The sequence below is a fragment of the Panulirus ornatus genome, chromosome 73, assembly GCF_036320965.1.
Source record: "Panulirus ornatus isolate Po-2019 chromosome 73, ASM3632096v1, whole genome shotgun sequence".
Classification (NCBI taxonomy): Eukaryota; Metazoa; Arthropoda; class Malacostraca; order Decapoda; family Palinuridae; genus Panulirus; species Panulirus ornatus.
In genome coordinates this window covers 3,588,113-3,604,465 of record NC_092296.1, presented here as the reverse complement: position 1 = coordinate 3,604,465, position 16,353 = coordinate 3,588,113, and the positions used below count along the sequence as shown (strand labels likewise).

The 16,353-nt window shown below is 38.4% G+C and overlaps 1 protein-coding gene across 2 annotated transcripts; it reads left to right on the top strand.

Moving 5' to 3' along the window:
* Window positions 1–4,381: 4,381 nt before the first annotated feature.
* Window positions 4,382–14,727, top strand: Sam-S (S-adenosylmethionine Synthetase). Of its 2 annotated transcripts, none has more exons than XM_071661374.1 (7): window positions 4,382–4,729; window positions 5,917–5,984; window positions 6,120–6,252; window positions 7,861–7,973; window positions 11,565–11,731; window positions 12,476–12,854; window positions 13,789–14,727. In XM_071661374.1, exons 1-7 carry the CDS (start codon window positions 4,618–4,620, stop codon window positions 14,032–14,034), a joined length of 1,218 nt encoding a protein of 405 aa, XP_071517475.1. In that variant the 5' UTR covers window positions 4,382–4,617; the 3' UTR covers window positions 14,035–14,727. The 2 variants fall into 2 exon arrangements, with proteins under 2 accessions (XP_071517475.1, XP_071517477.1); XM_071661376.1 differs by lacking the exon at window positions 7,861–7,973 and adding an exon at window positions 7,355–7,467 and having other exon boundaries at window positions 4,384–4,729.
* The last annotated feature ends 1,626 nt before the right edge of the window (window positions 14,728–16,353 follow it).

The following is a 16,353-nucleotide window of genomic DNA, read 5'->3' as shown; positions in this document are numbered from 1 at the left end:
ACAACACTTCATGATATCGAACGCATATTTTTGAACGAAATGCATTAAAATCTAGCAGGATCTTTGGGCTTTTATTTGACATAATATCGCCATTAGATACTCTTATTACTTGAAGAAATATGAAAAATATAAATTTAGATAGACTTTAGGGTATAATGTAATTAATGTAACTATATCTATGAAAGCTATGATGACTGGCATAGTTTTGTAATGCACAGTGAAAGGACCGAAGATATATTAATGAAATCTGGAATTTGAAGGTTTTTCAGACCCTGTGTGAGACATGACAGATAATTTCTTAAAAGATCGCCGACTCATCTGACCTAAGCTTTTGAGTCACATTTATATTTCCAGTCTCTTGATAGCCTATCGATATCATCAATAATGCAAACGTGTAGTTTAAGGATAACACTTAATAAATCATGGCTTGTAACTTTGATCAAATATCTCATTACACTTAATATATATGATTTAGAATGTGAGGTTATTTACAGTAAAGTTAGGTGAGCCATATGCATAAAGTAGTCGAACATCTGAACAGCTTACCTATCTTTCCTTGCCAGCAGGCAACACACCACAATTTTCTTTGTCAGAGACAAAAACACCAACAATATTGCAAGTCTGTCTCATTGCGCTACGTGGTGTAAGCCATTCGCTGGGAACGGTTGTCTCCGCGGGGGAGATGTTGACACGCGTAGCGCACAAAATTCTGGATAAAAAGACACTCGACGAACGAAGACAATATATGTATTAACATTATAAGTAACATCCTCCTCATATAACATTATAAGTAACATCCTCCTCATATAACATCGAAAAGTAGGATTAATCTTGGTCGCCAGAGAAAGTTAGGTAAGTTATTGTTTGATGTGCAAACTTGGCCTCTGTTACCTGATGCGGAAGACATTACAGACTGGCAATGTCTCAACTTGTGAGTTTCCTGGTAGTATGAGAGAAGGCAATTATTCATCCATATTCCATGTAATTCATACTCTCTATTTTCCCTACAGGCAAAGAAATATCCAGAGATGGATTTAACATCCATTGATTAATCTTTAATTCAATTATTCATTCAGGACAATGCCAGAGAAATGTAGATTCATATCGACCTTATAATAAGTGTTCGCGATCCTTGAGCACGACAGCACGGCCCTTACGTGCCATGTTTTGCTCTTTGACCTGTCCCTCGGAGGTCATACGGTTGTGCTCGAGCAGTTAAGTTACCCAATCAAACGAACAAATAAAGTAAAGGCTGGCGCACGGGTGTAAGCCGCTTATCTAGCGATTTTTTTTTTTATCAGGGAAAAAACTCGTACCATAATCTTGCGAGTGTTTCCTGTTACTGAAAACATAATCTCCACTCGTGTAAGATAACGAGCCCCTGGGTTACATGGCATCATTTCTTTTCTTAATAAATCCTAAATTTAGTATTTTTCATATAATTTAGTCGTTACATTTATACCATCGTCTTCCACTGAGTGTCGAGTGTAGTAATTGACTTTAGAAAAAAATGAAGACGTAACATCTGAAAACGTGCCAAAGAAAAAAATGAAGACGATAACATCTGAAAACGTGTGCAGACTTCTCAGAACAAATACAAGCATGACATATACCAAAAGCCTTAGTCAAAGGATACGATATATGGAAAATGGTCTAGAAATCAATGTTTCCTAATGCTGAGAAAAATTAGTCGCGTTACCCAAGGATCTTTTAATGAGACACAATGACAACATTCTCTGATGTGTATCGGATGTCCCTTTCTTAATGAAATCAACAGATATAGCTGTTGCAGGAGCAGTAAAGCATTTAATGTCAGCAAGCAACTGTTACATTTTATAGAAATGACGCGTTGGCATCTCAGTGGCGAAGTCAGCTGGGTGATGACGTAACATTCCCCACGTTACTCCATACCAGCCTAACCTATACGCCCTTAATTTCCAGAAATTCCCGCCAAGAAACGATGGTGAACCGCTCTTCATCTGCAACTTAACACACAAGCAACACCTCGAACACATTCTCTTCCGTAAACCCTACAACTTATTATGTAATTCCCCCAGTCCTTCTCCAACACACCACACTGGCCTATGAATTTCTTTTAATCGAATATTCTCTAATGATTGTATACACTGTGTTGTGATTAACGTCTTGCGAAAACCTATTATTTTCTTGATCACATCATGAACAATAATAAATAATCCTAGATCAAACTTTTTCCTCTTTTTCTCGGTGCACTTGTAAAATTATTCATCACCTTTTAAAAGACCACAAGTGTATACCTGCACATCGCACTGCCATGATTAATACGTTAAACATCTCTAGTAAACCACCTTCTAGGCTCTCACTAACCTCTTCACTCCCTCCCTCATCAAATACTTCCTCAAACTCCATCCCCTTTTTCATAACACGGTAAAACAACTTAGTTTAAGAAATACTTTGAATCGTGTGCAGAGGAAGGCGATGACGCCCCTCCCACAGACATGCAATACCGAACTCTTTTTTTTCGAAAAGAATATCATGAATTTTTTGACGATTCAGAATTACTGGCTGCAGTATCACTAATATCTTCAAGTATGAACTAAATGAACACCTTGTTTTACATCCATGACTCGAGCATTTGCGCCATCGCGCATAAATAATGAACAAAAAAATATACATCCCTTAATCCATATACTCTGGTTGTCTGATCTTTGAACAAAATGCCCTTAAAAGAATACTATATTCATAGCTGTCTACCCAGCATCGATACAAAAGCATTCTTTCTGAAAACGAACCAATCTTTTTCTATTCAAGACATGGAGAGACGTGAGAGCACATTCTACGCAAAAACTTAGGGAGGACTTGTAGAACACCATAGAGGCATGAGGCAGCATTTGCAACAACGTTATGACGACGCATGAGCGACGAGGAGGCCCCACACGGGCACACAAGCACCACATATACAAGTCCTTCTGCTCTTCCAATACCATCTCATCATCCTAACACATCTCCACTAACGTATATAATTCATCATTGGATTACCATTAATCCTGCTTTTTCAAAGACTCCCAAGGATGTATACATATCACTCATGTTTATCAAACAGTCAGGCGGGTGTAGCCTAGCCCATGTGGGGACTTTAAAATACATTTCTATTTATTAGATAAAAAAAAAAAACTTGAAACTGGCTAACCAAACACCGAAGACTTAAAAATAATTACATTTCCATTCCAGTAGAAAAAAAAATCTTTCTTGAAACTAGCTAATAAACGCTGAAGACTTAAAAAAAATAAATTTCCATTTCAATATAAGTCTTCCCTTATTGACCAAAGGCAATATTGCCAAGCTTTCATATCTTCCCGCTACACACATAGTAATTAGAACACAATTACGTTAAACCACACCATAATCGTTAACATTCTCATATAAAGAATGGAATGATACTCTTCTTCGTCAGCGCCATTTAAAAAAAAAGGCGGAGGTGGGGAAAAACAGACTGCAATCTGTGACCAGGTTGGGTGATGGGTAAACGCACAGCGTATAGCGTATATTGGCTCAATTTAGTTCTAGAGTTTCTGTGATTCTCGACTGTCATTCGAACATACCTGTAATGGAAAATACCACCACTGAACACTATCGGTATGACGTAGATATCTTTGGCGGTTGAGCAAAAGTGATGTAACCCATTTCTTGTAAACGTCCCTCCACGTTCTTCCATAGGCTCAGCTGATTACCAACTTCTCACACACCCAAGGTCTGGAGGACTGATCCTTCGCCGTTCTGACCATCGTCAGTGGACCAAAGAATTACGTCTCTAGGCAATTTAACTCGACATGTACCCTCCTGGGGTACAGTCCACTGATTTATATCAACATTGGTTATTGAAGACGTCCCCCTCAGTAACGGGAAATACCCTGCACTTTGTTTACCAGTGTGTGTAGCAACCTTGAATCTATCAGCTGACCCACGTGGCCTGTGATTGGTCAGGCTGATGGGGGGATCGCCTCCCACTCTATACCCATCCCTCAGCTGACCCACGTGGCCTGTGATTGGTCAGATTAGGGGGTCTTGCCTTCCACGCTCCTCCCATCCTCAGATAACAGCTGAATACACTTTATTTGTTTCAACCTGTCTTATTCCACAATGTTTCGTATAGGTACGATTTTTCTATGGTATTACATGATGATATTATCTAACATTGCCTATGAACTCACTGGGTCGTACATGTGATCAATTTCAGATAGAATGACACTCAACAAATTTAAGGAGTAACGTTACATAATGGTTAAAGTTGCTGTGTTTCCTTAAAAAAACAGACTGTTCACTGATAAAGAGTAAAATTTGGCAATTGTGGCACGTCCCAGGGATGATGGGTAATGGCTCCCGAAACTATTAAAATCGAGGAGAGTTCGGAGAAGTCACAGAACATATAGTGTTCCCAAGAGGGTTGATTGCCGTGCTTGTCTTGGCCCAAGGCGCCTTTTGCAAGTGGTGCAAGTGTAAGAGTAACCTGAAGAACGCCATTTGAAACTCCCGCTCGGGTGCGCACGACGGTGGTCACGTGACCAGCCAAAGATATAAATACCGGGAACGCGCTAGCTCGGCCTCTTTTCCACTCAACGCATTTACGAGAACGACACGATGCCCGAGTCCGCCTCGTACACAAATGGCTACCCTAGTAACGGTGCAAAGGAATGTGACGATTTGGAGACTTTTCTCTTCACTAGTGAGAGTGTAGGGGAGGGTCATCCAGGTAGGTGGCTTCGTAATTTGTACCTGGTTTGGGTGTGTGAGTGGAAACATGGGAACGTTTTACCCGCCAGGATCCGCTAGTCTGGTCAGTCTAGACCCTCGGCAGTCTGCCAATATTTAGGACGTCCATTAGTTTTATCCCCTCCTTACGTACAGTGATCGCTCTGGTTGTATAAGTTCGAATCCGTAGACCCTGTTGACCTGACATTGTTTATACATATTTGTGTACCTGTCAACGCAGTTGTGTGTAGACAAGAGAATCGTACGGCTGACAGCGGCAGTGGTGCCGTAGCATGAAGCTGTCTGCACAAACAAATGTCTAAAAATAAAGCAGACACACGTGGAAGCTTTAACACTGAGTCAGGGTGATATGGATATGGTCACATTATCTCCCCTTGCCCGTACAGTGCATGGAGTAAACTATGGCCAGATCGGAATGCGTCACGGGGGGAAGTGAACATGATCTGCTTGGAATGCTTCCCTTGATATCGATTACACGTACATTAGATGCCCATGACGGAATTTGACTGAAAAAGATAAACATTTGGATCCTAGTCAACTTCCGCTCTTGTCCGCCTGTGTGTGTGTCTACGAACTTTGTGTATGTGATTAATTAGAACAGTCCTGTAGGCAGGCGCTGCCTGGCTCACCGCACCCGTAATTGGTAGTGCTTTGATTACCTGTTTTGGGTGCAAGACTTGGCTACACTGACCAGCAATTCAGGTTATACCTCTCTGAATTAGAATATCCACCGCGTACATCCACAAGATCCTTTGATATCCTATCTTGACCTTTGACCTGATCTATGAATCAAAAGCCCAGGGCTTCAAATCGAAATCATACATTCGTGTTGAAGCGGATCAGACTTTGTTAAAGGCATTAAATGAAATCTTGCAAAAGTGCTTTCATGTTTTCTGAGTTACATAATTGATTTGGGACAGTTTACACAATTTTGCATGTGTTGGTAGTGGCGTGCCCTTGGGAATCGGGCCAACTGGGTCTCGATGATTTACTTAGAAAATGGGAAGTGTACTCTATAGAATGTATTTTATGAAACGCTTGTTAAAATAGTGTTTGGCAACGTGAGTAATGCAATTTGTTGAGTGTTTTGATAATTAAGATTTTATTACATATAAGTTTGTTTACTTTTTGTAGATATTTGGTTTCATGATTGTTTTTCCTTTTCAGACAAAATCTGTGATCAAGTCAGTGACGCCGTGCTCGACGCCCATCTAAGCCAGGATCCTGATGCTAAAGTAAGTTTGACCAAAATTTGATATGTAGATTTTGTTGAAGTGTGATACTTGCTGTTGATATTGGAGGCTTTTATATTTGTAATTGTAAATATGTATCTTAGGCATGGTGTTTTATAGTTTGTATAACATTTACAGGTTGCCTGTGAAACATGTACAAAGACTGGAATGATTCTGATATGTGGGGAGATCACTTCCAAAGCTCAAGTGGACTACCAGAAGATTGTGCGTGACACAGTTAAGAAAATTGGTTATGACGACTCCTGCAAGGGTGAGTTTTGACTTTATTATAAATGCCTAAGTTGCAGGAGTTCGAATGATAACCCAGCCATCTTCGTCACCGTTGTCATCATAATAGAATTAACAGTTGTGAATTTGTTTTAGGGTTGGTCATGTTCATGCATGTGAATTGTCACCTTTTGTATTGAATATACAAATCCCATGGAAGCGCTAGCGAAAATTCCAGGATTGTTAATGGTGAAGGCTCGTACGTAATTGAAACTGAAAGGATATACCCTATTTTCAGACATAACCATATCAGATTTAAATTAACTTCAGAATCGTAAGGCCATACTTGCATAATTACCATGCAAAATTGTAGGCTTGAGGATGCACATGCTTTTCTGACGGCACATCAAAACTTGTATAATATAATTTGGATAACTTGCAATTATGCTGTATTCAGTTTGATACTTTCTCAATTTTGTACTGATATGGTCCCCTTTCTCATCATGAATGTCATGAATTAATATTTATATATGTGACCATCACACCTACACAGTTCAGCAGTTTGTAGACATTAACCTTATATATAGTTTAAGGTATAAATTTTCATGTTTTTTGGTATTGAAGAATTTTTTTTATTGCACATGCAGTAGGGGCCCCAGTCATTGTAGTCTTAAGCTCTGTATTCCAGCTTTTGCCTGAAGAAAATTTAGTTTTAAGAAATTCTGGGATGTTATGGTGAGAATGCAATTTCATTAGTTAGATGGATGGGTACTAGTTGAAGATGCTATAAGAGCTTTAGGATGCACCTCTCTAGCACACCTTTTTCATTTCATAGTACCTATATACCGTAATCTTGTTCTCTGTACGGTAGAACCTTTGAAATCTAAACCCATGCAGACTTTAGAAGCTGTATTTTGTAAAGTATTTACATGTAAATGTGTTTCAGCATTCTTGGATGATAATATACTGAAATCCTATTGCACTGCTATGGATATGTTTCAGGTTCAGTGACAATATATTTATTATATCATATTAAATGATTATTTGATTTCAAAGGAGCTGCATGTAGTAATTACTAAAGTGCATGCTAAAGGTACTGATATTGAGCAATTGTACACAAAGCAATAGTTGTTCCCTGTACTCAGGCTTCGACTTCACGACGTGTAATCTCCTTGTTGCCATTGAGCAGCAGTCTCCAAATATTGCTGGAGGTGTTCATGTTAACAGAGAAGAGGAAGATGTTGGAGCGGGTGATCAGGTACTTATGTAATTCAATTTTCGCAACATTACATGCACCGTTGGTACTGGTGGATTGGTGCTTTATTTGGTGGGCACAGTAGTATCTTCTTTAGGTGAAACTCCAGACTTTTTTCTTTTTAACCCAAGAGATCCTGGCTTTATATTTTTGGGAGTAGAATTTAGGCATGGTAAATTTACATTTTCAAGGATATAAGGCCAAAGTTAACCTCTTGTTTCTTATAAACTATGTAGCTGCTTTCAGTCTAATGGGTTAATGTGTGTAGAACTCTTCCCTTCTGTGTTTTCTTGTACTATTAAGCTTATTAGGACAGGAAACATTTCTTAGTTACAACTGACACTTGTAAGATGTGTAAATTTGCTCACATGTGGTTGGGACTTTGCCTCCACACAGGCTTTGACTACAAGACTTGCAATGTTCTCCTGGCTCTGGAGCAACAGTGTGTGGAAATTGCTAAAGGGGTTCACATTGGGCGCAGCGAAGACGACATTGGGGCAGGAGATCAGGTGATATATTTATTAAGCTGTAGATAGATTTGTGTGTTTATTAATGTATGTGTATTACAAATAGCATATAATATATATTTGGCAAAAAAAAAAAAAATGATTCCTGAATACAGCTGAGAAAACTTCTTACATTTCTCCACGTGGTGCAGGAAACAGATAAGTGAGGGGGGCTGGTACTCTATCCTTTCTGTATTCAAAAAGAAATACAGCAATATAAAAGAGCAAAGAGGATTTTACTGAGAAGGCTCTGTCATCTATTCCTGATGCCTTGTTAAGGAAATAGCAGTGAAATAAATGTAACTAAAATTATTCTATAGGACTTGCAGTTTAAAGGTAAACCTTTGCAAGACTGTTGAGAAAACCATTGGAGAGTGCTTGTTATAGTTGCCATATTCATATTTTTTCGTTGCTTCTTGGGAGAGGAGGATCTGTAAAATTAGATTTTATTAGGGTTGAGGAATAGAGTATGAGTGGTTCAAGTGTGAAGGCTCTAGTGTTGCAGAGAATAGTGTCGAGCATATTGAATTGAGATTGGAAATATTTTTGAGTTTGTGGTTGCTGGACATCAGTGATTAACTGTTTTGTATTGTATTGTTCAGGTCCTAGGATAAGTCTGAGCTTGTAGTAAGTTAGGAATTGTTAATGTGCAGTGTTGGTGGGAACGTGCATCTTGTTTGCCTATGGAATGTAGTTTCAGATATCGGTACATCTTTTGGGTGTGTTAATGATAATCAGGAGGGCAGTTGTACATTACTTGCCGGGTAATTTCTCTGTATTCATCTGGGATTGGGCCTGGCAGTGAATGGAGACATAGAATTTGAAGCAAGTCATAGGGTGAGGGGAGGGGGCAAAGGTTCTGGGAGTGATTCGGAATGTGTGCGAAGAGAACATTATCTCTGAGAGCAAAGATGGTTGTGTTTGAAGGCTTGAACTAAAAGATAGCGAGTTGTGCAAGGAATAGTGAATTGGAATGATGTGGTAGACCTGGGTCGATGTTCTGTGAATGCATGTGAAACATCTGTTGGGCCTGGATGTGGATAGGGAGTTGTGGTTTGGGTGCATTATACTTGACAGCTAGACTGAGTGTGAATGAATGTGGCCTTCACGTTTTCCTGGTGGTACCTCGCTGAAGCAGTGGGTAGCGATGCTGTTTCCTGTGGGGCAGCATAGTGACAGGAATGGATGAAGGCAAGCAAGTATGAATATTCATACACCTCGCTGATGTTGGAAGCGGCAATTAAGTAAAATGAATAATAGAATATATATATATATATATATATAATTATATATATATATATATATATATATATATATATATATATATTTATATATATATATATATATATATATATATGAATATATATATTTATATGCCTCTACATTCCTATTCAAGGTTACACCATGAGTGAAAAGTCACCTTTAGCTTGGTTGCATCATTGGGAGAACAGTCGCCAAAGGACTTTTTGTTCCATTGGAATCATTTCCCTGCTTGCACAACCTTGTGTAGTAGGAACCTTTAAAAGTATCGTGGATAATACCAGTGCTTCCATTGAAATTGGTCCTGGGGTAATTTGACATGTACACGATTACTGATTTATAATTGCCCCACAACCTGTTACTAAGAATGTTATATTACCCAGGACTTGTTCTTAAGATTCCTGCTGCCTAAGATTATGCTACTAACAAAAGTAGGGAAATGGAGGACTCCTTTGGAAAGAGGTTCTTTGATAGGACTTTACTTTCAATGATACAGCTTTGCCAAAGGTGACTTCTCTTGTATAACCTTGTGGATGGGGTCCGGTAACAAATACATTGATTTTCATGTACTTTCTTTAGAATACCCGTCATTACTTCTTCCTCTTACCACTTCCCCTTCTGCACCTTTCACTGATACCCCCTTTTTTCTCATTATCCATATCTTTTAAATTTAAGCACATCTACTTTTTCTGGAAGTTTTCTTATCTTCTTACATTATCACTTATTTACCCAGTGTAATGATCATAAAGCTTACTTTTTCATGAGCACCTGATGCATGCCACACAGTTCTGCACATGTAAGCTGTTTCCTGAATACCTTCCATCTTCACAGATACCCCAAGCAGTGATTTCTCGCCTTTGCCCTTTTTCACCCAGTATCTCGAGATATAACTTTTATATTTTTTTAGCTTGCTTTCACCATGTTCTTCCACACATTTTTTTTTTTTTTTTTTTCTGAATCCTTATCAAACTTTCACATTCTCCCCTCCTAGCATTCCTTAACATGCCTATCAAGCAGTACATTATTCAATAACCCCCATGCCTCATTAACCCTTCTCATCCAGGTATACTTGTGTAAATACATTTTTTAAACCGGGTATTCCCAGTTGCCATTCTTTCTGCACAGCCCACAAGCAGATTGCCCATTTCATTTACTTAAGGCATTCCATGCCCCTTATTAGTAATAAAACACTAGTGCCTTTAAATTGCCCATGGCTAATACTCGATCCCACTTATAATTGCTAACGTGTAGTCAGCTCCTCCCAAACCATTCTTTTTACCAGGTGCATAAATACCATTAATTTCCCACCTCACAATCCATTCATTTTTACCCACATCAGGCTGGGGCTTTCTTCTCAACAATCCCATACACATCAACATAACTCCTTTCATATTTGATTGTATTGCCTATTGTAACATGGAATTTTATAGTGATATTTTCATTAAAGTTTTTCATGTTAACTTTGAATGTGTTCAAGTTATCAGCAGTACCCATTTGATGAAAGGCAAAGTTTGTGGAAATGGTAGTCTGAATTTTTATACAAATTATAGGAAGGGTCAGTTTTGCACTACTTGATTTAAAGTCCATTTCAGTACAAGGAAAGAGTATTTGCTTGTCTTGAATTAAGCCCTTTGGAAAAACTTTAATCTTTCTGTAATTAATATGTCAGGTGCTAGTGTTTTGTCTGCCTGCTTAGGACTTTTTTCACTTGTACTGCATGGTATAAGTATCATAAGTTAGTTTCCAGGAAACTGTTGTGCAAGGAATTGATTTAGGGATACCTTGCCAGCCAGTATGGTAAATTGTTATTTAAGAATATAGAATTTCTTCATTTTTTATTTAGGTGTATACATCTTTTTCTTGATATTCAAATTGGTCCTGTGCTCATTATTAATACAGCATTTGTTTGCCTTTTTTCTTTTTACTAATTCAGTTTCTCTTTAAGCTCTGTTGGGGGCTAACCTTGTGTTGCTGTCTACTGTTTATATTTGCTTATGTTCTTTCTTTTCCTACACACATTGTATATGCCTTTACTTAGATAAATTTCTTAGTTTAACAAAACTAAAGATTTTCTTGCTCATCTTGATATTAACTCTACTGCTCTTATGTGGCTTTTTTTTCATTTCTTTTAATAAAGCTTTTAACTTTTAATTTATCTTCATATTATTTATTTGTTGGTTCATGATTTTTTTGTGAAATTATGCAGATTGAATTAAAGTAGAAACCTTTGATTATTTACTCCGTATAGGTCATATCTTGATGAAAAACCTTTGTAAAGATACGATGACATATATATAACATTAACTAAAATGTTGAAAATGCATTTTACTTCAGGGTTTGATGTTTGGGTATGCAACTGATGAGACTGATGTATGCATGCCTTTAACTGTTGTACTGGCTCATCGTCTAAACCAAAAGATTGCAGAGCTGCGTAGAGATGGAACCTTCTGGTGGGCACGACCTGATACCAAGACACAAATCACCTGTGAATATACTTTTGAGTAAGTCACTTGAAATGCAGCTATGTAACACTGTTTAATGAATACAAGTGGAATTTTTTGTAAGATGTTTGCAGTATAATTTATGTACTTGCCCACCTCGGTTCATCATGACGTGCTTTACTTTACACCAAGTTGATACATGAAATGCTTTCATTGCATCCAGACCACATTAATTCCGTTTAAGCAGTTTACGCTACATCTATCCAGCTCGTGCTGGTTGCCTCTATTCTTTGTACATTTTTCTGTACTGTTAAATATTTTAGTCAACTTGCTGTGGTTTTTATATAGCTATGCCCATCTTGAGACTCTCATCATTTTACCATTCTAATGATTTCTTTATACTTCAAGACTTTGTATTTTGATTCTTCAATTCTAATTCCATTCGCCTAACCTTTCACAATATGCCATCAACATTACAGCTTTGTTTCACTTGCATGTATTTCAAAGTTATCACTCTTACCACCATATTCTTGCATGTACACCATTATGAAAGTCTTTAATAGTTTTCAGATGTCTCACAAATACAATTTATTCCAAATTTTGTATTGAGCATTCCTTAATCCATAAATGCTCATTTTTATCTTCAGACATTTCCACTTTTTAATGAAATTTTTTTTTACATAGTCTCCTCCTCTTTTTTCAACAAGTGGTTAGTGAAGCCCTTCAATATAATCAGTTATTTTCTTTTGTTATTGTGTGCTAAGGAGTCTTGTTCCTTAAGTAAAGATACTATTTCCTTTATAGTCAAGGTGCTGCGATTCCACGACGTGTGCGCACTGTAGTTGTATCTGTACAGCACTCTGAGAAAATTAGTGTCGAGTCATTGCGTGTTGAAGTTATGGAGAAGGCTGTCAAGAACGTAATCCCTGAACAGTACCTAGATGATGAGACAAAGTACCACATCAATCCATGTGGAGAATTTATCATTGGTGGACCCCAGGGTGATGCTGGACTCACTGGCAGGAAAATCATTGTAGACACTTATGGTGGTTGGGGAGCTCATGGAGGTGGAGCCTTCTCTGGAAAAGACTACACAAAGGTGGATCGCTCTGCTGCTTATGCTGCACGATGGGTGGCCAAGTCCTTGGTTAAGAATGGAATATGCAGACGCTGCTTAGTTCAAGTAAGTTGTTTTTTAGCATTTTTATTCTTTATTGGCTTATTTTAAATTCTTTTGTTAATTTGCTTAATATATAGGATACAGCCATTTAATGCAGATTTTGTGGTTCTGATAATATAAAGCCTTGTTAGCATCACTGTTTGCACTTGCCTGCATAGTACATGTATGTCATTTCACAGGAACCATGCAATTTGCAAGTGGGAGTCTGTAGGAATTAAGAGATTTTGCATTTTAAGTAAGACATTTTCATGTTTGTTGAGTGAATTTACAAAGCCTCAAAGATTTGGATGTAGGTTGCATAGAATGGATTGTGGATAGGTTTATGGGGACCCCACATGGGAATGGATAGTCCAATTTTCTGTATTGCAATTGTTTTGACAAGATCAACACAAAGGTGCACAGTCATTGCTGCCCTGAAGGTTTACTTGTATAGACCTCAAAAGATAACCCTACTCTTAAGTATGTTGATGTTGAACATTTTATGCTCTACTTTTAGAATTATTTTGGCTAATTCTGTTGAATTTTTGTAGTTTATTGTAAGATCTGAGATTTGTATACAGAAAAGTGTGTAGTCAAAATGGTTGGGTCACAGAAGTGTATGGGATAATCAATGGGATTCATAGCTTAGTATCTCAGTTAGGTTGACCATTGAAGAAATATTGATATTGTATTAATTCATCAGAGCAAGGGGTAAGAGATGATGCCTAGAGGAATTATTTTGGATCTGATGCAATGAAGAAATTGTACAGTTTGTGTGAATGAGAATTGTTTTGCCTTATGAATCTGCCTTTTGTACAAAGGGAAGAATAAAGAAATGAGATGATAATCAACATAAGGCTGTATTTACCTGATCCATTTCTTGGAATGACTATTGTGCACTGCATTTGACAAATATTTAATGAAACCCCCTTCTTATTTTAACATTTGCTGTTTTCAGGTATCCTATGCCATTGGTGTTGCTGAGCCAGTAAGCATCAGTATCTTCCATTATGGAACATCACAGTACACTTCACAGCAGCTCCTGCAGATAGTTAATCACAACTTCGATCTACGACCTGGCCGCATTGTCAAAGAGCTTGGTTTGAAGAGGCCCATCTACAGCAACACTTCATGCTATGGACATTTTGGACGTGAAGAGTTTCCTTGGGAACAAACTAAGAAATTAACGATTCCAAGGCTTTGAATTTCATATACTGCTGTCGTAAAATCCATATATAATATGGGTATAGAGGTGACCCATTAGCTAGTCGTATCATGGGTCACCCTGGCAGGATTGGTTAGCACGGTAGAATTAGGTATCATGTCAATTTGCTGATATTTACTCCATTCATTGCTTTTTTGTGATTGCACTGTTGTGTCAGGCAGGCTATCGGGCTTGTGTGTTCTTGTGCACTCGAGCTTGTGTGTTGTGCATCCTGGTGATGAATTTTGGTGCTGGATCAGGGATGCCTAGTGCGATTCCTGACCTGTACCAACCCCAGCCTTGAGGATCCCAGTGAGGTGACCACAGTTTTAGGTTAGTACAGACGATGGCTCTTGGTTAGTTCAACTAATCCCTTGTCTGAACTATACTTCAAGCTGCAAATGTGTAGGAAGAGCAAGATTTTCCTCTAGAGTTTTTTATATAAGATCTACGCATTTGTGTTGTGTTTACGAAAATTCTAATGGAAAAGAGCATTTCCTTAAACACTCCGGCCACCTTCCTGGAATGAGATTAAGCGTTGAAGTGTCATGTTCCTCAAAGGTTGGGAGTCGGGTAGTTTTAGGTTTTAATTTTTATCTGATTGTTTAGATGTGTAATGTATATTGTATTTATTATGATGAAGCCAGAGTATACATCTATATCTTGTATTATGGCAAATAAAATGAAATAGTTGATCTTGTTATTTTTTCCCAGTAGTAAAGCTTAGTGATAGGGTCCCCATTGTGCTGTGGATGGGGTGTTCGAGACTTGGAAGGTGAATCTGTAACTTTTTACAGATGTCACTGCAATGGTAACAGATGCCAAAGAGAAACTAGGACTTAATCTAGTTGGATGCTGTAGGAGAGACTGGATGGTTTGTGGAAATTGGGAAGCAGTGGAAAATTTAATATGTTAGGAACGTGAACAAATTAAAGAAAAACAAGCACAGATCAAGGTTCCTGACACTGGACTATATAGGTCATGATGGCTGCAGCAAGTCGGGTGAACGGTGTTGAAGTCCTTGCTCATGGGGAAGAGGAACAAGAGGCTGTAACTAGGGGGGAGTGATTGGAAGTTTTTAAGGTTAATGCAAAATAATGTTTGGATCTAAACCATGGGCCTTGAATGTAAATAAAATAGTCTGTGTTTGAACAGAAACAATAGTACATCATGTGTGCATGGCATTTGCTTCAAAAGGAATTGGTCGTTAATAGTTTTGAGAACTTGCTATTTAAAGTGAAGGGAGCCAGCTAAGGTGTGATGATAGTCCGGGGGCATGTAAAAGATGATTCGAGGAACCTGAATTTTATCTGATATAAAGCGGTCAGCAAGTGGAAGGAATGAACTAGCACATCTTAAATGCTACGGGAGAAAACTAAGATTTGTGGTTTTGATGCAATACGCACAACAGTTGCAGTCGATGTGAGTGAATGAGGTGTATGTTACAAACGCTAACTAGGGAAACCATGAATGTTACTGGACTGCATGCTCGAATTCGCACTGTCGGTGAAGTCACTTTGCAGAGAAACTGTACAACCAGTGTCGACATACTTTTCCCTGGTTTCCCTCGGCCACTTTACATTTCCTGGCTCAGTCCATTGACAGTAGCCGTCCCCTGTATACCACATTGCTCCAGTTTATTCTGTCTCCCGCAAGCCTTTCAATCCCCTGAATGTTCAGGCCACGACCCTTCCCAATTTTTTTTCAGTATCTGTTCATCTCTAATTTGGCCCCCCCTTTCTCCTTGTCTCCTCATTTGTTACGCATATCCAATTTGTCTGTCTCCTCGCTCATTCTGTCCGCATGTACAAATCATTTCAGGCGGGGGAAACCAGAAAGGCTGGTGGGAACTGCTTGTGGATAGGGGAGAATGGTTTCGGTGCATTATACATGACATAGAGAATGGATGTGAGGGAATGAAGCCTCTGTGCCCCTGGCGCTCCCTCATTAACGTGGGAAAGTGCGCACAAGTACGAAAAAAGAGACTACAGTACTGTATGCAAAATTAAAAAGGATATGTTAAAACCCTTGAAATATTCATTAATCAGCACGGGACAAAAACAGCTGACCTGTATTACAGCAATGAAATGTCACTTGGCCTTACCAGTTTACTCATAACAGTCGTGCTAGGTGTAAGATAAAACAGAATTTAGAACTAACTATACTCGAAGGAAGAGAGAGGACTATTCTCCCATATACTCAAGGATACATTTTCCTACAGTAACTCACATTTGTTCAAGATAATCATCCAGAAAAGAGACTGGGTAGAAAAAATAAATGTTCTCGATACAGCCAGGTGTCCAGAGTTACTTTGGCGAA

Excerpts from the sequence above, each read along its gene's own strand:
- Sam-S (XM_071661374.1), top strand. The coding sequence starts at position 4,618 with ATGCCCGAGTCCGCCTCGTACACAAATGGCTACCCTAGTAACGGTGCA. Across the intron at positions 7,974-11,564 it reads ACATTGGGGCAGGAGATCAG|GGTTTGATGTTTGGGTATGC; the intron begins GTGATATATTTA and ends ATTTTACTTCAG. Across the intron at positions 12,855-13,788 it reads GCAGACGCTGCTTAGTTCAA|GTATCCTATGCCATTGGTGT; the intron begins GTAAGTTGTTTT and ends TGCTGTTTTCAG.